We start from the raw sequence: 23,067 nt of genomic DNA, 5'->3' as shown, positions 1-23,067 counted from the left end.
TGCAAATGAAGAGGTAACTTGATCAGGTCATGATGGCTGTGTCTGGTGTGGGTATGATAAGGGAGGATTTGGGAAGAGTTTTTTTTGTAAAGAGGGAAAAAAGAAAAGAAGCTGATCACTTTGGGGGTGGATGATGGGAACACAGTAAGCAGAAGCTGGTGAAAAGAGGGAGAGTCAAGTGCAGACCTTGAAAAGGAGAAAGTACCCAGAGGTTATTTTAATAGGAAAAAGAGAGAAGCTGTACCTAGACATCACCATGTTTTGCATCTCGTGTTCCCATGGCAGACACCCCACCAGACTTGCTCCTGTCTAGGAAATGACTCTGCACCTCAGCTCCTTGATCTTGTCCTGATTTCTACCCCCATCCCTTGACTTGAAGATTTGTCATGTCTTTTGTGTGGGCATCTCAAAGCCATGAGCTTAGACCCATGATTTCAGGAGGCGCCTGGGAATTGGAAAGTGGGAGCAGCAGGAATGAGAATGCAGTGGGGTTTCCTAGGATCCTTCTGACCTCTCACTGAAGCAGAGAGCTGTGATTTGGGGTGGAGGGTGGCAGTGCAGAAGATGAGGCAGCCTGCTGGTCTGAGAGGTGTGTGGTGGACAGTTAGTTTGCTTGAGCACCACCTGGGAGCTGCAAATCAGAGAGTGCTTTCTATTCTCTGAATGTTGCGTGGTGAGCGGGAGAATTTTGGCTTCTCCTGTCCGTTCCCTTTAGATACCATTTGTGTTATCTGGCCTCAGATCAGTTCTTAATTCAGCAGTTGTCACTGGCCAAATGTGTGGGAGCTTTACCTCTCCCCATGGCCCCTGGAGTGCCATCTGCTCTGCAGGCTGTGTGTGCTGACCAACTTCACTAACAACTGCTGCGGACCTCCTTACCTTCCTTCCAGATCTAGATGAACCTGTTCTCACCGTTCACCAGACCATCAGTGATGTACGTGGCAGTTTCTATCAGGAGAAGACTGTCTTCCTCCGCTGCACTGTCAATTCCAACCCACCAGCTCGCTTCATCTGGAAACGGGGAGCTGAGACACTTTCCCACAGTCAGGACAACGGGGTGGACATCTATGAACCCCTCTACACACAGGTGAAAAAAAGCATACCTGCAGCTTGTGTTGAGCATCTCGGTGATGCAGGTTCTCCGTTCTGGGTGGTGTTTCTCTTCCCGCCTGGGTTAGGATGGTGGGGAGGGGGTGGTGGTGGTCACTGCAAGAAACACGCTCTGCGGAGGGCTAGTAGTGCATACTTATAGTATGCAGATCTCTAAAGAGCAGAGCAGCAGGAGGGAATGTGGCAGCCAGGAAGTCCCTGCCTTGCCAGCCTGTCTCCCTCAGAGCAGGTCACAGTTTACGTGGAGCCAGTTGGATGACTGAGACTGTTCACCAAGTAATACCTGTGACTGGGTCTCCTCTGTCTCCCAGCACTAACCTTTTTCTTAACTGAGCACCAAGCTCCATAAATAGAGATAAGTGCTTCCTGTTTAGCAGTGTGAGTGAATGGTAGGAATTACTGTGGACTTCGCGAGGCAAATACTGAAGAGCTTTCTAATGGCCACAAGTAACACAGGCAGCCTAAGCACATGAGTACTTTCTCAGCATCTCCCTGTGATAAGGTATTATTCCTTTCTGTTTTTCCTGATTCCCTATGCTGGATTTTTCCCTGCATAGCCATGTTACCCCTGTAAATGCCGCCGTCTTCACGGTAATGGGTCTGCCAATGAAGTGGGAGAAATAGGGGAGCCTTTCTTTTGCTGAAGCATTCTGGGCACGTTGTCCTGGGCTCTGCTCCAGCTTTGAATGCCCTTCAGCTGCTAACCAGTCCTAGTGCTTTCAGCAAGGCCGTTAGATAGCATGAGGCAATGATGGGCCAGAAGGGCAGCTCCTGGGGGCACCCATTTCATCCCATGCACCTCTGTGCACTCCCAAAGCTGGGCCCTGAGCAGTGTTGTGTTTCTGGCTGAGTTTGATTTCTGAGCGATGCCCCAGGCAACCTTTCGGTTAATGTAGTCGTGTTCATATTTTATTGAAACACGCCAACCCTGTAAGTCGTGGAAATGGGCAGTCAGATGGAAACATTCAGGGGGGTTAGGAGAGAGAACAGAGAGCTGCAGGTTAGCAGCAGATTTGCAAAAGTGCTGTAGGCCAGCGCTGATGTTTGGCCCTGAAGAGAGCTTTGTCTAGTCAGGTGCTATGTGGCATCCAGCTAGGACATTCCTGGCCTTAGAGGAAGCCACCATGCACACTTCCAGCTTTCATTAAGCTCAGTGTGATTACTAGGAGACATTGCTTAATGAGGGGATGTCTTAGGACTTGAGATACTGTCTTCAGCTAAATAAGGCATCTGGCAGAAATTTACTGTGGTGCAGCATTAACATATAAATGACCCAGTGTCCTGCAGTTCCTGTCAGGCAATGTTCCTGCCATGATGGGTCATTCCCAGCTCTGAGAGAGGGTGATAGGGCTGCTGTGCTCACACAGGCGTGCCCTTGTGGTCCTCTTGCTAATACCAGTGTAAACCTGTGAGTCTGGGTTGAGAAGAGTTGCAGTTAAGAAAAATATGCTTACACAATACTGTTGGGAGAGTAGAATTGGAAAGGAAATGAAAACTTTACTGTATAACCTTTTTAAAACTGATTTACAATGTAGGTTTATATGCATTTACTAACCAATAAACTGCATACATATGACCCTGTACAAATCACTAGCTGACATGCACATTGTAAATGCCATCATTTATGTGGTATAGCAACCAATCTTAGGGGACGAGACTTTCATAGGGTTACTGGTCTCCTAGGTATTTATCTTTCTAATTTACCCAGTTCAGATCCTTGTTCTCTGAATATTAGCATGAGCTCCTTGTCCTGTTGCTAAAGGTTGTTTCAAGAGGATTTGTCAAGCTGACACCTTCTCATGTTGTCAGGCTTTTATGGAATGGTTTCTCCAAAAGAAATTTAGACAAACACAGGCAGAAGAATAGCGACAAGCTGTCATGGAAGACATACCAGTTGCAGGGGGTGCAAACCACGGGAAGCGTCTCAGAGCTTTCCACATCCCGTAAATATAAATTTACAGAATACATCTATTGTTAACTTAACAGCTTTATTCTGTTTCTACAATATGCCAGTAATTGGTAGAGTGCCAGAGTGTGAATTTTTTTGTTACCCATAGTATGAGAAAAGTCTGTCGAAGTCCGTGCAGTCACTCTGGATTTATGCCAGCATGAATGAGATTAGAATCTGGAGAAAAGCGATCAGAAAGATTTGAAGGTTTCTTTGAATATTTCTCTGAATTATCTTTTTTTTCCCCCTCTATTGCAAATTTTTACAATTTAACTGTTGAAGATGCCATATTTCGGCCAGTATTAATGCCTGAATCTGCTCTGGCTTAGCTCAGGTTTGCAATGTTGTGACCCCACTGACTTCATTTGGGTTTCTGCTGTTTCTTGGTGTGAGATCAGGGTCTGGTCTTGGACATTTAGGATTTTTCAGGTTCTGCAAGATGATTCTGACAGCAGTTGAGAAGGAATTATGCCTAAACCTGTTCAGCAGTGCATTCAGGGTTACATGACAGTCAGTTGCTGGGTGTTCTGAGCACTCCTGGAGAAGGAATTATCACTGCAAACATTTTGTATCTCCTTCATATATAGCTAGGGAGGCTTGGAGCCTGTATAGCTCTCTGAGGTTTCAATGAGAGCTGCTGGTAATCTGGCACCTTTGGGCCAGGTTATGGATTTGCAATGACGAACTGCGCTTTGTACACCTGTGTCTTTGTCCCCTTCTTTCCCAACTCACAGGGTGAAACAAAAGTGCTGAAACTGAAGAACCTGCGGCCCCAGGATTATGCCAGCTACACATGTCAGGTGTCTGTCCGCAACGTCTGCAGCATCCCTGACAAATCAATCACCTTCCAGCTCACAAACACCACAGGTAAGAGCAGCCATGAAGGAGCCTCACAGCCCTCTGACAGCTTGCCTGCTGAACAGCTATTACCTCTCCAGGCTGGTAACGTTGCACCCAGTCTAGGGCCTACAGCAATTAGTGGATCACTTCATGCTTACATCTGTGGGGAAAAAAAGAATCCTTAATGCAGAAAATTTTTGGCCGAGGTACTTTAATTTCTTTTAACACTGTGTATAGCTGATGCATTGGCCAGGCCTGTCATGAGATCATTAAAACAGACTACAGGTAGGTGTTGAGGCACTATATAGATTTTAATCCAGACACTTTTATTTATTTATAATTTTAAGTGACTTTAAAAATAGATTTGATACAGTGTGGAGCAGGGCAGACGCTGCTGAAATTCTTACAAATGTTTCATTTATGAGGGACTCTGGCCTGGTTTGCAAGACTGCACTCTGGAACCTCCCATTTAACTGGTTCTGCTGGTGTTGATGTTTATGAAAAGCAAATATCTCCAGCATCTTCCCAATAAATGAAAAATAAAGATTTTACAACTACACACTGATATTCATGCTGGCAGTGCTTGAGTGAACCTCTAGTCATGAACAGAATCAATGTGGTGCCTCTTGCTTGACCTGCCATGACCAGTTGATAGCTGAATATCACATACCAAATGCTTGCAAGGACATGACTGCAACCCGTCCATTAAAACAACAACAACAACCCCAAACCCTCAAATGTGTTGAATATTTTCAAATAATGAATAAATGTCAGAAAATTGCTTCAGGCTCTGGGGTATTCTGTGATCAGAAGGAGAGGCAATGTAGTTGTTTGAATTATTCACCTCTCTCTAATATAACACAAAGCAGTTTGTATCCCTTGTGTCATCTTTGTGCGGTGGAAACAGAACTCTTTTGATGTCACAAACTGTTGATGGGATATTGTTAATACTGTATAAATTATGTTTATCGATCTGACTGAGCCCAGGGTGCTTGACAATGGTTGCATCACTTTGTAGAAAGAAGAAAATAATAAGCTTAAGAAAAAGTGAACTATAGCTAATGTCAGGAAAAACTATTCTCCTTGTAGTAAGATCTCTGTAAACATGTCTTAAGTAACTCTTGTCACTGCTTGAGTTTATCTCAGAATGAGACTGTAGAGAATGCTGGAATATTCCCTTTAAAAACTTATCTTGTACTGTTGAAGAAGAAAGGGATCTCACATAGCTGTTCTTTCCTGTTGTGTCTTTACTTTTGAAGAGTTAGAAAATCAAATTTTTCTTTCTGACCATTCCCTCCCGCTAGCCCAAACACAGGGAAACTATCCCTCTTTTCAGTCTAACCCCTTCACTGAGTGAACAGGGAAAATGTATTTTCAAGCTGAAGCCAGATCAGAAGCCAGTATATAGCTGAATTTACACCAGCTTCTTTGGTACTTACCTAAGCTCTGAACTTGGTCCACATAGCACATGCATCTAGTGCTTTTTTCTTGTTGGTTAGATTTAAATGCATATTTACGCACAGTTACAGTGCAGCTTGATACCACAATCTCAAAGGGACTATGGAAAATGTTCATGTTCACAGCAAATTGTATTCAAAGCTATCGGTGAATATGAAACTGGCATTGCACTTTAAGGAGGGTTCATGTTAAATAATATTTCATGTTAAATATGCTCGTGTTATCAGGCTTACTCTCTAGGTAGTATTGTGTATAGATGAGAAAATATTTAAAGAAAAATATTTAATTCTCTCCTCCTTTCACATAGATCTTCTCTTTCCCTCTTGTGCCTCGTGCATTAGCAACTTTCTTAGCTGTGGCGTGTCCAGAATTCCGAGCAGCTTCGCTCATGATGTCTCTGCTTTTGCCACCAAAGAAGGCCCAAAAGGCGCTGAGGTGCATGGAAATCAATCTTTTAAATATTTATAGACCCAATATTATGGACCTTGAGGGGAACTGATGGGTCAGGTCATGTTGGGCCAAGGGAATCTTCTCTTCCCAGTTTGTTTGCTATTCCTTAGCTTGTTCACTCTAGCTCCTTCGGCAGTGGCCTTTGGACAGATTGTAGTCTCCAGCATGATGTGCTTCTCCCCTGCTCTATGTCTGCAGGTTGGTCGGTATAGCCGGAGATCAGTTCCTAATGTGCAGCCTTAATGCACAGGAGGCTTTTGCCTTCTCCTGTTCTGTTCTGCTGCTGTTTCATGGCTCCAGAGCAGCAGGTTGGGTCTGGCAAGACCACAGGCCCGGCTCAGTGCCGGATTATCATTGCTTGCTCTGATGGAGTCAGGCTGACATTTTCCCCTCCCTTGATTTCTGTGAAGTTAAGCAGCCCAGCTGGTTAACTCTTCTGCAGTTTTACTGCAGCAAATTGGACTTCAAAGGGAATTGAAAGTGACTCTTTGTTTTTAATGGTCCCCTGGCTGCTCAGCAGTCTCCGCTAGCAGGTTTTCTTCACCAAGAACAAAAGGATTTGCCACAGGTTACAAATAAATGAGATTCATCTCCTGCATAACAATTTCTGCATACTGTTAACCTCTATCCACTGACAGAAGTGGGAGTGGGAGCCTATGCAGGCTCCTACAGCCAGGGCTCCAGTTGTGGCACACTGTGGAAGTTTGCTACTTAGAGCTGTGCGGGCAGCAATTTTGCTGGTTCCCTGTCCCCCAATACATGCACAACCTGCCCTGAGGCAGTGCTTGCCCCAGCATGTCACTTTTTTTTCATGTTGCCTTGCCCAGAACATGTCACTGCTTAGCAGGATGAGTGCTGGTCAGATACGTGCAGATCAAATGTTGCAACAGCCCCAAATATTAACCAGGACCTGACTCATGCTCCCTAAATCTCATGTCTTCCTTCTGGATGTAGACTGATCTCAGTCCTTCTCTAGCTCTGACTGGGATGGGGGAAGATTCCCAGGCAAGATGCTGCATGTAGCACCTTGTCTGTGCTCTTAGCTGAGACCAGTTCAGCGTCAGAGGGCAGGAGCAGCTCTTTGATATCAGCTGGGTCTTGACAGCCTGTTAGTGGCAGGAAGATATCCCGCCCGCCTACAGTGAGTTGAGCCACTGTGTTTTTGGGCTTCATCGAGTCACATGTAACCACTCAGAGCCCAGGGAGGACATACAAATCCTTCTATTGCTGCTTACTGCACACCAGCCCTTGGACACTTTCAAAACTCCAGCAAAGAGGCCTGTCAAAGGTGCTGAATACAGGCTGTGGCCACTCAAAATTTAAAGGCTCCAACCACAGTCCTCAAAATGGCCCGTACAACTGGCAGAAGAGAGTTGCCTTCTTCCTTTGGCAGCAGTTGGCCACATCTGGTGTGAACAGGGTGTATGCCATGGTGAGTGAGAGGACATTTGATTTGGTTCACCAAAGCAGTATGCCAGCATAGCAGTAATTGCACTGCTAAATTATGGTGCCTGTGCTAAGGAGAGAGCAATACCCCTTGCCTTGTTTGTATGGGCTGTAATTCAGAGATCCAACACAAATCCAGCACAGCTCATTAATGCAGGGTCCAGGGAGAGGAGAGGCAGAAATAATGATGCTGTTAAATCAGGCTTCATGAATATGGAACAGTGTCTGATTTTGCATTATTATGGCTGTTTCTTGAAACATACTTCCCTGCCTTTGTGCAGAGGACTGTTACTTTCTCAGCTCTGTCTGGATGGAGCCAGTGATGGGGCTGACAAGGGAGCTTTCCATGAGGTGAAATGGAGAATACAAAGGGAAGCTTTTTGGATCAGTTCTGGAGGGGGGTGGGCGGGGGGAGGAAATACAGTGAGAAGCATGCAGAAATAAAATAAACCAAAAGCAAGGATTAAGGTATCCAAAAAAGGAGAGGTTGTCTAGACACTTTGGATCAATCCCAGTTGTTGAACTGTAACATTAAAGAGGATCCCCAGGACTTGTACCCCAGGTCTATAGAAAAGTGTATGTGACAGCTGTTGGGGTGAATGGGAGTAACAGTGGGTGCCGCACTGCTCTTTGTAGTCTGTTATGGTGCAGACAGGTTCTGTCTTTCCAAGTCAATCTCTGAGCTTAGAGGGCCTTCAGATGGCTAGCGAAGGCTTTGCCTCTCAACAACAGCTAGTTGGGTGTGCGAGATGGAGCAGAGTATCACGATAGGCTAACTGAAGTCCTTTTTTAGTGAGAGACCTTCCTCAAAGCTCCTTTTTGGATGGCACCTGTACATGAGAATAGTGGTCTGATACTGATTGATCGTGAACCCAAACGGATGCTGGGATTGAGCAGGCTCCTCTGAGACTGTCCTCTGTCCTTCACCTCTCCATCGGGGTGAAAGAAAGCCTCCTTGCTGCCTCCTCCTGCTCCTTCCCAGCTGAAGGAGGCCCTCTGCTCTTCCCCATGGCCCGCTGTGGCTTGGGGCTCCTTTCTTCTGGTTTAAATATGCCTGCACTGTGCTGTTCTCCTGCCTTGTCCTTCTCTGTCCCTGTTGGCATCTGAAATCCCAGAGCTGTTAAAAGTAGCATGGGGTAAATTAGTTTAGGGGAAGGTGGCTGAGGGGTCCCCTTTCCTTACACTGCTGCTCTTTTGAGCTCAAGTGGATCTCTTGCTATTCAGAGCAGGCTGGCTGTGAGTATTATTGGCAATCTCATGGTGGAGGCATCTGTCCTTGTGAGGTAGCTGGTCTGTTTATGTGCAGATGAAAGGCAAACATGAGGTTGAGAGCTGTGTGCAAATCAGATGTGATCTTTCAAACTGGGCATCCAATTAGGAATACTCTTCTGCCAGGTTTGCTCCCACTATCAGGGGCACGTTCGCAGTGCCCGATGGTCAGGCAGGAGGAGCCAGTGCTCTGCCCTCACCTCTCTTGGGAGGGTCACAACTGTCCACCACACACTGAAATCCCAGAGGGCTTTCCAACAGGCTTTGGATCAGGCCCCAAGATGCTAAGCTCAGTCCGTGGCTGCAACTTCCCATGTCCTGTGACAATGAATCTCTTGTTTTCCTGCCTTTTTTTTTTTTTCTTCCCCAGAGTTCAGTCCAGTGTGCTGTTCCTGCCCAAGGTACAGGCAGACTAGCTTTTGATTCATGCAGCAGTGTTACAGCAACAGGTGCTCCAGTAGGAGCAACCAGTTGAACTTTTACTCCAGTGCTGCTTCTGCAGGTTCTGCTTAGAGTCAGGGGTGTTAAATACAGAAAGAGGAGAACACACTGTGGTATCTGCAGAGGAGTAGGCTGGAGTGCAGTACAGGAAAGTAATGCCAAGCCACTTTGGCTTTCCATTGCCCTTCTGCCTTGCTGCAGTTGTTTGCATCAGGAGTCAAGAAGTCTCTAGCCTCTGTTTTTTCACTGCCTAATTTTGTCTGGTTGCCATTCCTGCCTGTGCAAATGAGATTTGTCAGGCTTCTCCTCTGACCTGACCTGACTAGTCTTGATTCTGGACCTTGCTTGCTTCAGCCCTTCGAAGAAAGCGCTGTGACTGGCTTTTGATGCTCTTTGATGCTTGTAAAGTCCTAAGCCCTGGAGGACCTGCTCTGAACACTGTTAAAATGTTACTTAGATGTAATTATGCTCCAGTGCTAAGCACTGGTTGTGGAATGTTTCAGGTATCATGTCCATTCTGGGTCTGCGTGAGATTCTGCCCATGCTGTTTCCTAACTGTAACAGAGCTGGGTGCTCTGACTCAGAGTTATGGTAATGATGATGCTTTAGGTTCACAAACGGTATGTATTTGTAATGAATTCATGGATCCCTCCGGCTCTTCCTGTTCAAATCAGCTTTCTTTAAGAACAAATCCTAGAAAGTGTGAAGCTGTGCACAGGCAGGCAGGTAGGTCTTCCTCAGGCTCAAAATAGCCCCTCTTTGTTCTCTTCCAGCCCCACCTGCTCTGAAGCTGTCAGTCAATGAGACACTGGTGGTCAACCCTGGTGACAACATCACCATGCAGTGCTCTCTGATAGGTGGTGACCCGCAGCCAGAGGTGGTTTGGTCTCACTCGCCTGGCCCAATGCCTCCCAACAGCCTTGTGCAAGGAGGCAACCTTAGCATCTGGAGGATCCACGTGGAGGACTCAGGCTACTACAACTGCACAGCCATCAACAATGTGGGAAACCCAGCAAAGAAGACAGTGAACCTGCTGGTGCGATGTAAGTTGCTCTTTTTCTTGGAGGATGGGTTTTCAGGATGGAGGGGCTAGATTTACATTTCTTCTGATTGTTCTTGTACAGCTGAGTGTGAATGTGATATTTAGCAGAGATTACTATTCTGGAGAAGATGTTATGTGAGCTGCTTTGCTCCCAGACCTGCAGCTTGCAGGGCTGCTTGGGCTGTAGCACTATTCTCGGCTGGAGAATGATCCCAACCTGCCAGATGTGAGGCCCTGGGGATCTTTTGTGGGATCACAGTGGGGCAAGATCTTGGGACAGACTTTGTGCAGAGATGTTGCCTTCCTGAGGAACAAAGGGCTCACGTCCTGTCCCTTGCAGGACATTTTGCTGTTCCTAACTGGTTTTGCACTTGTGTTCCTCCCAGCCATGAAGAACGCCACGTTCCAAATCACCCCTGATGTGATCAAAGAGAGTGAGAGCATCCAGTTAGGGCAAGACTTGAAGCTCTCATGCCACGTGGATGCTGTCCCTCAGGAGAAGGTTGTCTACTCCTGGTATAAGAATGGGAAACCAGCCAGGTTCTCAGACCGGTTGCTTATCACCAGGAATGACCCCGAGCTCCCACCTGTGACCTGCAGCCTGGAGATTATTGACCTGAGGTTCAGTGACTATGGCACCTACCTGTGTGTGGCTACCTTCCAGGGAGCACCCGTCCCTGACCTCAGTGTGGAGGTGAACATCTCCTCGGAGACAGGTGAGCCCTCTCAGTGGTGGCTCGGGGCCTCAGAAAGCATGGGCCAAGGTTGGTGTCACTATCTGCCCCCCACCCAGTCCCTCTGATTCTTTTGAGGGACCTCACATGAGCATCTTGGTCCCCAGTACAGAAAACTACTACATCCTCAGGCAAGCATTTGACTGTGATTGGAGATAGGTCATAGTTACAGCTCTTCTTCCAGGTGTGCTGGGCCCTGACAAGGTCTCCCTTTATGTTTTCTCCCTATGAAAAGTCCAAAGTGCAATTCAGCCAAAGCCACAGAGACAGCTTTAAGGTATGATTGTTCAAAGAAACCCCCAAGTGAGGATATATTGTGAAGGAAGAAAGAGGGAGTGGAATTTCACCCAATTTCAAAAGCCCCTTTTGTGAGAGGGTTCTAAAAGAAAAAAGAAGCTGCTCTTCCTTCCCTTCGGCATTGCTTGTGAGGAATGTCCATTTGTCAGGACTGTGTCCAGGAGAATGGTGTCATCTGTTGCAGCAAATTCTGTGAAGAGCTTTAATGTTTTCTGGAGTAATTGTAATCTGTCTTGGGTGTACTCTCTGCAGGAGTCCGAACATTATAAATGCCTCCCCTCTTTAAAATCAAGATCAACACCCATTGCTCCCCCTTCCCATGGCTTGGTGAGAACAGGACTAAGCCTTAGGTGTAATACAGGGTCTCAGGCCTGCCTCTGAGCTTCTGGTGAAGCAGGGGGTCCAGCTTTTCTCTCTGTTATATCCATCTCATCTTGCAGCCTTCCTGGAACCTCAAGGGGATGGCACAGAGCAGCCTTGGGCTTAATAGTCTGAGAGCTCCTGAGGGGAGCCAGCTGCCTGCAGAGTCTGTCCTGAACTGTTGCAGAAAGTTTCATTTTAATCTCTGGTTGTATTGAGCCTGTTAGTCAGGCTGTTTCCTGTCTTGATTCTGGACCTTGCTTGCTTCAGCCCTTAGAAGAAAGCACTGTGACAGGCTTTTGATGCTTTGGGAATGCCTTGGCTTTCAGCAGAAACACTTGGGCCAGTCTGCTCTCAAAGAGACCGCACCAAGCACTCATTAGCAGCCCCGAGACCAAGCCCTGACCATGCCATGGACCTGTCAAATGCTAAACGCTGGCATTCCCTTTCTGCTAGCAGCCCTGTGCCAACAAAGACAGCCCCCACTGAACTGCCAGGGAACAAAATAGGGAACCCAATCCTGGGTACCAGTGGCCAGCTCAAACTCAGATCTCCCAGACCTTGCGTGGCTGCTGTTGCCAGGAGCAATCCTTTTTGCCCAAGATCACTAGATGGCAGAGTGCAGTTGTCTATGAGACTGAAAGGGTAGGAGGTGGTGGGAGGGAGGGCTTGGAGATCCTGGATGTCCCCACCACAAACCTGAGCAGTCTGTTGGCACAGGCCCCAGCTGGACACTGCTTAACAGAAGGTGCCTGCAGTGGCAGGGTTGCCCCGTGCTCTGGCCCTGCCAGCCAAGGGCGAGCCCCGTGTGGGGGCCCCTGACAGGGCAGGAGGGCAGTGTGGGGCGTTTTGAAGCTCCTCTTCAGCAGCCTGGGCCAGCAGACCCTTTTGTGACAGCGAGAGTAAAAACTGCTGCCCCTGCCAGAGCGGCTCTGCAGGCAGCGTGACCAGCAGCAAAGGCCCATTCAATTTGCTGCATCCCCTGGGGAACAGCAAGCCTCCTCTGATGTGTGGGTCCCACATGAAAACCCAGTGTGTTTTCTCCAGGGGCCAAATTGGAGAAAGAGGGTGCCAACCACCGCTCCATGTTTTCCTGCCATCTGCTTCTGCTCAGCTAGTGAGGCCTGAGCTTGCCAAGGTGGATCCCTCCACTGAGCAGCTCTGAGGAGGTGGCTTTAATTAAAAAAGATCTTCGAATGCAATTTACAGCTTTTCCCCATGAAGAAAATTGCCTCTCACCAGGTGAGCAGCCGCTGGCAGTGCCAGGCAGCAAGAGTGCTGTCGTCCCTTCACATCATGCGGGACAGGATATGATGAGATTCCCTAGCCCACAGGAGACCTGTAAATTGAAAATGTGGCCTCTCTGTTGCATAGGGGGGTCACTGCTGAGGGAGATTGGGCTTGAGCCATCCTGAATTTGCTCTTAAAGTAGCTATGGTCTGTAACGTGTGCAATTATTGTCTCCTTTGCTGGAGCTGAATTGAATTAATATTGGTCAGATCAGATTGTTATGACCTCTGTAGTTCTGAACTTTGTTTTAAAAGGAAGTGAAGTATTTGGCCCTTGCAGTTATGGAATTGTCAATCCAAGTGTCACTGCTGGCAGCTAAAAGACTTGAAACAGGAGCTTTCCACAAAATGATTGCTGATGTATTTATCTCAGTGGACTGTTAACTCTGAAGCCTAATACAAATACTATGTGAATGTTACATGGGTTTCAGCATGAACATCCACTTCCTGGGTTCTTGGTGGAGTTCGGGGCATGAACAATGAACCTGTTTCCACTGAAACCTCTGCTCCTTTTAGCTACAGTCCTTGGATTTCTTTTGGGCTTTGTTTATCAGCAAAGTTTTGTTTGTCAATTACTAAAGGGCCTGTGCCTTTAGCTCTGGCCCCTGCCAGGCAGCAGTTCTGCTGGATGAGCTGTTCTCAGCCTAGCCTGGAAGGGATGCGCAGGAGTGGTCTTTGCTGGGACCCATCTCTCCCTGGAGTGAGCCAGAGGAAACCAGTGCAGTCTCAGTGTAAAAGTAAACAGACATTTAACAGAACTGGCTGCTTGCTGTGGCTTAGGAGAGGAGAGGGGTCCTGGATGTCTGACGAGGCTGGAGATGAGACCTACAAAGCGTTAATCCTATAAGCCTTGGTTTCAGACCAACCCATGTGAGGGAACTAGATGCCTTGGCAGATGTGACTTTTCTTTCTTGGCCAGAGGAGTAAAGTTCCATTCAGGGAAATTCACTGGCCAGAAATGGAGAAATGGATCAAAGAGGCTTTTGCCTTGGGGTTCATTAGTGCTAGCCCTGCTGTTTGACAGCATTTTGCAGCTGATGAGGTGGGAGCTGAGGAATGTCCCAACACAGCTGGCCCTTGTTGGCAATGGGATGCATCACTGGAGAAGCCGGGATCTCCTTTGGTGCCCTGCAGTTTCAAACCCTGTGGGATGACTTACAGGAGACGTGCCCCTGTAAAGATTGCGCTGGTACTCCCAATGCCATGTTGAGTAGAAAGCTTTGGAGTTCAGGGCTTTTGGGGTGACTTGGATACAAGCATCTCTCAGTGTTCCTTGCTGGCTGGAAACTTGGTGTAAAACCAGTCCCTTCTTGTTATCTCCATTTTAGTGCCACCAACCATCAGTGTCCCAAAGGGTCAGTCCACCATCACTGTCCGGGAGGGCTCCAGGGCTGAGCTGCAGTGCGATGTTCGAGGGAAGCCCAAGCCACCCATCATCTGGTCCCGGGTAGATAAGGAAACCCCCATGCCTTCAGGGACAATGACGGTGGAGACGTATGATGGGAAGCTGCGCCTGGAGAGCGTGAACCGAGAAATGAGCGGGACCTATAAGTGTCAGACGGCCAGGTACAATGGCTTTAACATCAGACCCCGGGAAGCCTTGGTGCAGCTCAACGTGCAGTGTGAGTATAACCATGTGGTACTGGAGTGCTGTTCTGAATGCTTGCGTGCACAAAAACCTGTGGGCTAAGGGCTGACGTACTCTTTGCTGCTTTTGGGCAGGGCTGACCTTTCTTAGCAGGGTTAGCAGAGACATCTCTTTCATTTGGGAGTCTCTGAACAGTTTATATTTATCTGGCCTGGCTGCACAAGACAAGGGCCAGCATGTGGTAAGTGGCAGGGAGGAGGGTGTTTTGTGTGTTCATACACAGAGCTCTCCTTTCCTCTCTAGGTGGACCACCTCAGAACAACTATGCCAGGTGTTTGTGTGCATTACCTACATGCCAGATACACTCATGATGTTTTAGTAAGATTGCGAAGTCGAGCATTTTGTATCAAATTGTATCAAAAGGGTGTTAATTAGACCATTTTCACTCCACCACCCCTTGTGCGCCTTTTTCCTCCAGCTGTCATTTTTGTATGTGCCTGAACCATTTTTGCCTGAATATTCCCCTGTGAGGGGTAACCACAATCACAACAAAATCAGTGCTAAGCAGACCCTACTAGGGAACGCATAATCTGTGCAGTAAAGCTGCAAGTAACAGAAAACTGATTCTTAGCATGTGGTGTATTTGGCGATTTCAGTTATGAGTGGTGCTCCCAGCCCCACTTGCAGGCAATACCTGCACATAAAGGAGAATGTAGAGGAAAGGATGCTGCCGACATCCACACTGCGTGACTGTCTCAGTCCTTTCCCTGCAGTGGTTCCTCCCTCAGCAGAAGTGTGTGTCTGCTCAGCTCCCTGCCTGTTGAGATGTGTTTTGACATGAGGGGAGCAATAAGACAAGCCTTTGAGTCGGACAGGGCAAAGGCAGTTGGGTAAAATGGCTCAGTCTGGAAGATTGCGACTGCAGGAGCAGCCCTCCGTGCAGAGCCCATCCCATTGGGAGAGTGTGATTGCTGAACTCCTGTGGAGTCTTCCCGGGAACATGGCAGGTGTGGGAATGGTTGGGAGCAGGTTAATTTGCACGCAGGCACACTGTGTCAGGGCTGTGACTGAAGAGTCTCCACGTATAGCACAACACAGCAGTGCTCATTAGACACATCTGCCACACTCCTCCCAGGCTGGCCGCCCCAGGAGAAGAGAAGTGAAACCTGAGCTGATAACCTGGCTGAAGCCAGCCAGACACACTGGTGACAGATGTGAGCTGTTGGGAGCACAGCAGTAACAGAGATGAGCCAAACCCTGCAGGCACTTTGCGTATTCAAAGACCCCCCCTTTAAAATGATATGTCTGTCCATTTACGAGCGTGTCAGGAATTAAATTACAGGATGCAGAAAGGGCAATTTGTGCAGATTTTCAGGCAGGTAAGTGTGTGTGGAGAAGCTTCATCTAAACAGGGTGGAATTACACATCTTGGTTTAAGCATTTTTGGAAGTTAGGCTGGGACAAGTATACAGTGCCCAGCAGGATATAGGAGAGAGGGACACTCTTGCTCACTGCAAGAGCTGATGTGAGACGGGGCAAAATTTCGCTCTGGAGCAAAGAACCATCAGACCTGCTGGTGTGCCCCATTCATTCTTGGTGTTTGGTGAAAGCTATGTGGTCCCTATAGACTGTCACTGCCCTTGGAGGGAGAATGGAAGTGCTGAGCCTGGGATGAATTTGGGCTTACTAGATGGTCTGGAGGGAAATCACAGCCCTGAATCTTGGCCAGGAGGGAGAGGACGTGTCTCCCCACACAAGAGAGATGGTAGGTAGAAGCCAGAAGCTGTTGTGGGGCTGAACCCTTGATGTGACCCCTGGGAAGATGTGATTAACTTCAGTGCAGCATGAAGAGCAACTCAACATACTCTTCTTACAGCTCTCCCTATGGCTAAGCAATGCTTTGTGGTGATTTAGCCCAAGTAATCATGGCATGGTCCAGGTGGTAGCCCACCCAAACTGCCCTCTTCCCTTCTCAATCAGTTCCCTAGTTGGCTCTGGATTACATACTGAGCTTGGGGCAGACTGAGCTGCCTCCTCCTGCTTGGAAACTGTTTGTAGAAGGAGCTTACAGTGGCACGATCTGTTCTGTGCCTGAGCAGGTAGCTTTGGTTTTGGGACTGTCAATTTGCTCCTTCCATCAGCATGAAAAGCAAACTGCAAAGCAAGTAAATAGGGCAAGCATCGCCTCCGTCTCCTTTATAGGCCCAGCCCCCCCCCAAAAAAGAAAAAAATAACAGACTGCCTGTTTATGCCTTTCCGTCTTGTTCATGCAGTTGGGAGGAGGTGGGTGCCCCAGTGGGGACCTGCTGTGGTTAATTGAAACGCTGCTCTCCAGTTGGGGCAGCTCATTAGTTCGGTCGCTTGCTCGGGAATTCTCATCTTGTTGGAAATGGGAATCGTGTGGCTCCTGCAGCCTCCGTGATGAGTGCTTCCCCCCACCTCCCCCCAGCCCACGCTTCCCATCCAAGCACCTGCTTAGGTGGAGTGTGTCCACACAGGCTGCGGGTGCCTGTGAGTGTGTGTGCGTGCATGCAGCCGTGCCTGTTTGTGTGTGTCTGTATGAGCTCCTTTTGAACCAGCTCACTCAAGGGAAGAGCAAGTTCTGGGTGATAATGTGGTGGTTTCTCTGATTTGCTCTAAAGCTAAAGTAGCAAAATCAATACAGCAGATCTGATTAGATGCCAGAACCTGTTTCTGTGTTTCTCTTTTCTTTTCTTTTTCTCCCCTCACCCTCATGCATATAGTTCTGTATTCTAACAAACCAGCCCAGAAACAGGCTTTGCCAACCGCACTGCAGTATCGGAAAGAGAGAGAATGAGAGGACAAAAAGAACAAGTCAGCTGTCAGAAAGTTTCGGCTTTTTATTATTATTTCTTTTTTTTTTGTAAGCAGAAAAAGTTGCTCTCTTTTTATTTCATGAGCTGTAATTGTCTATCATTGGCTCTCTGGCAGGCTGGATAGTCTGTTCCCTAGACTTCTCAGTCTGAACTGTAGAGCTTTGGAAGATTAATAAGTTCCTGAAAGTTGCTGCTGTCATTGCAGCCTCATAGCTCTGTGGTTAGGATGAAGAAATGTTATGTATTGGCTAGAGCCAGAGATTGGGCTTGTCAGAACCCCTGGGAATCTAGTTACCGCTTGGAGTGACAATTTCTTGTCTTTTCCTGTATCTTTAAAACAGGAATAAAACTGACCTGTCTTTTTGAAGATTTGTGAGACATAATAAAGATAGCACTTTGAAATCTTTAAATAAAAGTAGTCATAGAACGGCAGAGTATTGTTATTAATAATATCAATCTTATGGCTAATGCTGTTGTCCAGGCTTTCTTCAGGGCTAGGTATTCTCTCAAGAAAATCCCAGCAGAAAAATGAATCCTCTACAGATGTGGGTTTAAAATCAGAGCTGGGTCACCCTGTGCAGATGAGATCAATGTAGGGCTGTAAAACACACTGCGGGCTTGAAAACGTGCAGTCCTCTGTAGATTTTGGAACACAGAATGTCATTTTAACCAGTGTGTATGGAAGAAAAGAGAAAGCATGCATGTGTGTGGATCAGTGAAAATGTTGCTACCTAGATGCAAATCTAGCAAGGGCATAGCAACTAATTGCAAAAAATATTTCAGCCCTATGTGCTAAAAACCTGTCTAAAATAGTATTTCCATGACTTATAGATAATAGAAGTGACTCTAAACTCTAGCCTTTGCAAGAATTGGCCTTTGAGATGACTGTTTTATCACAGTGATGTGACATTTGCTTTGTTAGAGGCTCGTGTAACAGTGCAGTGTAAATAGCAACCCAAAGTACATTATCATGCTTGGATGATAGTGTATCAACCCTGATGCTCTGTCAAGCCTGAACACCATGTCATAAGCTACTGGACAGCTCTGTTACAGTCCGGCTCTACCTTGCCACCTCATCACATCCCATCCTTGATGCATCTGCTCCTGTATTTCCTTACCAATCTATTTATCCTTTCTCATACCACTCACTACTTGCTGTTTCAGGTCAAGAAGACCTCGCTTGTCAGAGTCCCTTCTCAGATACCCAGGCACAGAACTGGGGTCTTTTTACCCTAAACCACAGCTCTCCTTACTGTGCTGCCTGTAGGTTGGTGGAATTATGGGGCCTCAGTCATGGGCGGCAGTGGAAGTCTCCATCTCCTGTAGTTCTGTCCATTTTTTTTTTCTGCTGCCTCAGTGACTTGCAGCTCATCTAGACCATCCTGATGCTCTCCTTCTCTGAAGGAAGTGCTTAACTTCATTTATTTTTCCAGCAAAGGACCTGGCCTCAGTGTGGAGGGCAGGAGGAGGCTGGGCAGCTTGCCTCTTGTCAGAGGATGGAGGAATGCCCCCACTCCCATGGCATCAGATCCCAGGATGTAGAGTGCTGTACATATAAGGGGATGTGATGAGGACAGGACTTTTGGTGGGGGCGTGACTATCCCTTCAGGTTGTCTTTCCCTTTAACATGTCTTGCAACGGCTGGTTTTCCCCTGAAGGCTTATGGAGGACAGCCAGGCTGAGAAGAGTGAGCTGGAGTGAAGGGGCTGAGCCTCATACTCCCTTCCCTCCATCCCACATGTTGTGGCATCTCACACCCATCGGCTGGCTCTGTGGGCAGGAGGGGGACCAGGCGAGACTGGAGCAGCTGACTGTGCTGGGCAATATTGCCTTGGCCCCTTTTTTCCCCTCAGCAGGGAAAGAGAGAGTCTGGACTGGAAGTGGAGGTGTGGATGAAATGATTATTGCTCTCTGGGGCCTTGAAAAGGAATTCAGCAATCTACTGACTGCGACAAACTTCACAGCTTAATTGCCAGGGAAGTGTAGTCTTGAGTGGCCACAGTCCACTGTGGTTGTGGCTGCAGAAGAGGGTCTGCAGACCCACAGCCAAGAATCCTCCTCCTGCTCCTGTCTGCTCTTACCACCTACATTGCTCTGCCAGTGGGAAATGCTCACCCATATCCAAGAGATTGGGAGCTACCCTCTCCGTGGCTGCTTGCCCCAGTCAGGTGAGGCTTCCTGTTATTTGAAGTCAGGATTCCTCCCTTATGAGGAGCAGGAATGTACTTGCATTGCAGACAAGGACTTTATAGCTTAGAAGACTATTGATTACTGAATAGATTGTCCCTCTTGGCTAGATGCCAAAGCCCCATCTTTAAGGAAAAGTGATAGTGTCATAGCAGAGCAGCCCTGTCTGCTCTATTAAGAGATGCAACTAGTTCACCAAATTCTGATTATTGGAATAATCAGACTTTTGCAGCTGCCATTCTTATCCTTGCCAGAAATCTTGGCATATCTAAGTGCCCAGAGGAAGAAGAAGGAGGAGACATTTACATAGAGTTGACTTTGTTTTCAACAGTCCAGATTGAAAGCTGATCCTGTTTCTTACCTTTGAGTCGTGCTGCAGGTGAGATCTTAGCAGCAGGGAAAACCAGAAAATGGATATGCATTAACCTGAAGGCTTCCTTCCTTGGCGTAACATGTTCTGCAAATTTGACCCCTCCTGGATCCAAAATAACAGTCCACAAGCAATCTGGGATTGATCTTGGAAGAGTTGAGCTTATTGCTCTTAGGTAGAGTTTTGCCACATGAAGTAGCAGGTAGATTATTGTATTTTATCCTCAAAGTATATTGAATATTTGGTGCAACTGGGAAAGTAGATTGACATTCTCTTCACAAGGACAGTTACTGTAATTAATGGGATTTCAGGAGACACTGCATAGTCCTAGACATAGGCATCACCCTAGGGCCAATGACCAGCAGGTTTGGCTCTACCCTTACCTGGAAGGCAGCCAGAATACTCTCTGGTAGGAGATCTGTTGTCCTTGTCACTTAAATAAATGTTCCGGTATGCATGGATATGTTTTCCTATCCAAGCTCACAGGCTGGCAAATGTTATTCCTGGTCACACACCATTGACTCATTCCTCTTTAAAATCCTGCTGAACCCATTGGCAGTGCTGTACGTCAGGTGGGTGATAGTCAGCATCAGTTTCTGCTGTTATCTATGTAGCAAACAGAAGAGCGGGAGGGGGGAGTGATACTGTAAATAAGTAAGAAGCATCACCGGATCTACACAACTGGAAACGGAAATGCATTAAACTCTGTTTCAATCAGCTGTTGAAGCCATCGCTCAATGTCAGTGCTCTTTGCTGGTGCCCTGCCCCCTCTGAAACATAAGCTTGGATATTAACTGCTCCGTTAAAAGCACTCTTGAGACATGCTCCTGGCATGGAAATAGTTTTTCAGAGTGAGTAGGACTGGGCTTTTGGCTCTTGGGATCTCCCTGCAGCTCTTATTGCTGCTTATGTGAAGGTCTAGGAGAAATGAGACCATGTGTGGCCAGAGCTTGCTGACCCATATCTGTGGCTGACCTGGTTTCTTCTGCTTGCTAGGTTTGACCATGTGAGCTGGAGTAGGGAGCCATCTGCTACGAATTTTAAACTTGGCTGGTTTCATTTGTGAGTATATTTATTAATAGTGGCTGGGTTTTTTGGGTTTTTTTTTGGATTATTTTTGTCAGCAAAGCCCATCCTAGTGCCCAATTCCAGGCTGACAAGTGCAATCCAGAAGCTAACTTAGGGGCAGAAGGCAACTGCTCTACCCTTGCAGTAGTGACTGGAGCTTTCCTGCCCTTCCATTCATCCAGTATCTCTGCTCAACATCCTACAGGTCATCTTGTTCCCAAGAGGGAAACCCCAGGCACCCATATCATCCAGAGCTCTGGGATCCTCTGGTTGAGTTTAAAACATCAAAAGCTTAAGAATCAGCTGAGTTTCTGGGAGGGTACATCTGTATTCAAAGCCAGGGGAAAAACATGCTTTCTTCAAGTTCAGTTTTTGCAAACCAGGAAACTTGTTAGTGGAAAGAAAATTATAGTCATTTCCATGACCTTGAACCGTCAGACTGAACAGACAAAGCCTGACCTTGCCATCTGGTCCCACTTTGAACATTCCCCCTGTTTATTCCCTAATTTGTTGTACAGAGGTTTCTGTCATCATGCTGAAAGTATCTTTCTATGTGTTTCTATCAATACACAAAAAAGCTCTCTTTAAGAGCACGGAGTTTCACTCTTGTTTGTCATCATACTTTCATCTAAATAGTAATGTGTCTAGGATTATGTTGCTTAGAGTTTGTGTTTGTGCATATAGCCCTGTCCTCAGCTGTACAGCTTTAGGATTGCTCATGCCATTTCCTAGTGCCTGGGTGCTAACAGCTAATTAGAGTTGTCAGTCTAAGGACAGGCTGAAGGAGTAATCAGGTTTACCCCGTCATGGCTGTAAATCCAAATGGCCATGGTTCTGAGCACAGTAACAACCACAAAGGCTTAGCTGGCCTCGGATTTGTTTTTACTTTCTGTTGGTCCTGGGGTTTGGCTGACAGTGATCGTGGCAGCACTTACATTGCTATTTCAGATTGACTCCTAAGATGGGGTCGTGCCAAATGTGGCTGAAATGAGGATGGCTCCTGTTTGTCTAGGACCTTTTGACCCTACTCTCCTGCCAGCCTCATGGCATTGAGGGGCAGTTAGCCGGATGCTTTAAGGAGCTTTAGTCCTTTGCTCAGTGGAAGCATCTCTCTTTGTGACCATGTTTGCAGTCTTTATGCTTGCAATCAAAGCCCCAGGATTCCCAGTGCTGCTTTTTTGTAGCATTTGGTGTGTACAGCTTTGGAGGAAAAAGTCTTACATAGGTAAAAGCGGTTGGATGAATTCTAACTGACCTGAATTTTTCCCTTTCTCTGCCGGGCCCTGGTCTCTTCTCTCTGCTTGCTGCTGCGTTGGGAAGGTTCCCACGTGCTGCCGCTTACTGGGATATTCTTGGGATGTCTCCTTTGCACCCTGAGAGCTTTTCTGATTTACCTCTTTGATGAAAATTGGTCTGACAGAGCATGTCTGTGTGCTGTGGCAGCCAAGAGATATGAGACTTGAGACAAAAACTGAAAGGCCCAGATGGCAGGGAGAATTCACTGGAGCAGCGGAGATTGGGGAGCAGATCTGGCATAGCTGACATGTTCAGTGTATGGCACTGCACGTGTTGGACACAAAGTACCGGGAGGCCTGGTGCTGCCTCTCCTTGCTGAGCCCTGGAGAGGTGACTGTGAGAGGAGAAGGGGATACCCAGACGTGTGCCTCAGGAAGGTGGTAACGGGGAACCCTCTTTAGAGACAGGACTTGGGCCTGCTACGTCCAATAGCAGCCTGCCTGAGCTGCTCTTCAGCCTTCGTGTGTCTCATTACTCATCTATAAACATCTCTGTGGTTGTAAAGACCAGTTGAGTGAAAACTTGCATGAGAGTGCCTAGCCTAGAGAGGTGAATTTGTTTCCAAAAGAGAACTGGTTTAGATCAGTTAATCCATTTCTCAGTTATTGCTGGGAAAAACAAATACACTTTCAATAAGCTGCCTGTATCCTCTTTTTTGGCCAGACTCTCCAGGAAGAGGAACTTAATATTATGGAGAGATAAAGAGATGTCCAAGCTGTACATCTTGGCAGGAAAGGAGAGGCAAGAGCTCTGTAGACACAGTAGATGGCAGAGGGTGTTGGTCATCCTCTCTCTTTGGACAATTGCTCAGCCTCTGTGGCCCTCACGGGGCTGAACACCACACCTAGTGCTGTTCTAATTCAAACACTCATTTTAAGGTCTTCCTGCACTAGCAGCTATTTTCCCCTTAGGACCTAGCTCTATATGTCAGCTTGTCAGGATAAAACAAATACAGAATCCTCTCAAACACTTTGTGTTGGGCTTCCTCTGAAGATGTGATTGTCCAGGTCCAGTTCAAATGTATACCCATCCTTAAG

At 47.2% G+C, this 23,067-nt stretch overlaps 1 protein-coding gene across 2 annotated transcripts in view; it reads left to right on the top strand.

Annotated features, from left to right (window-relative positions):
* MDGA1 (MAM domain containing glycosylphosphatidylinositol anchor 1) overlaps positions 1 to 23,067 on the top strand; it is a 155,098-nt gene that overhangs the window by 53,139 nt on the left and 78,892 nt on the right. Inside the window, exons 4-8 of one of the 2 annotated variants that reach the window (XM_026122974.2) lie at positions 891 to 1,087; positions 3,793 to 3,925; positions 9,736 to 10,005; positions 10,391 to 10,720; positions 14,013 to 14,306. In XM_026122974.2, the coding sequence (XP_025978759.1) occupies positions 891 to 1,087; positions 3,793 to 3,925; positions 9,736 to 10,005; positions 10,391 to 10,720; positions 14,013 to 14,306 (1,224 nt within the window). The remainder of the gene's footprint in view (positions 1 to 890; positions 1,088 to 3,792; positions 3,926 to 9,735; positions 10,006 to 10,390; positions 10,721 to 14,012; positions 14,307 to 23,067) is intronic. The other variant, XM_064509527.1, reaches the window with a different exon arrangement.

Source organism: Dromaius novaehollandiae, chromosome 3 (genome assembly GCF_036370855.1).
Source record: "Dromaius novaehollandiae isolate bDroNov1 chromosome 3, bDroNov1.hap1, whole genome shotgun sequence".
Lineage (NCBI taxonomy): Eukaryota > Metazoa > Chordata > Aves > Casuariiformes > Dromaiidae > Dromaius > Dromaius novaehollandiae.
This window is presented reverse-complemented; position numbering and strand designations above follow the sequence as displayed.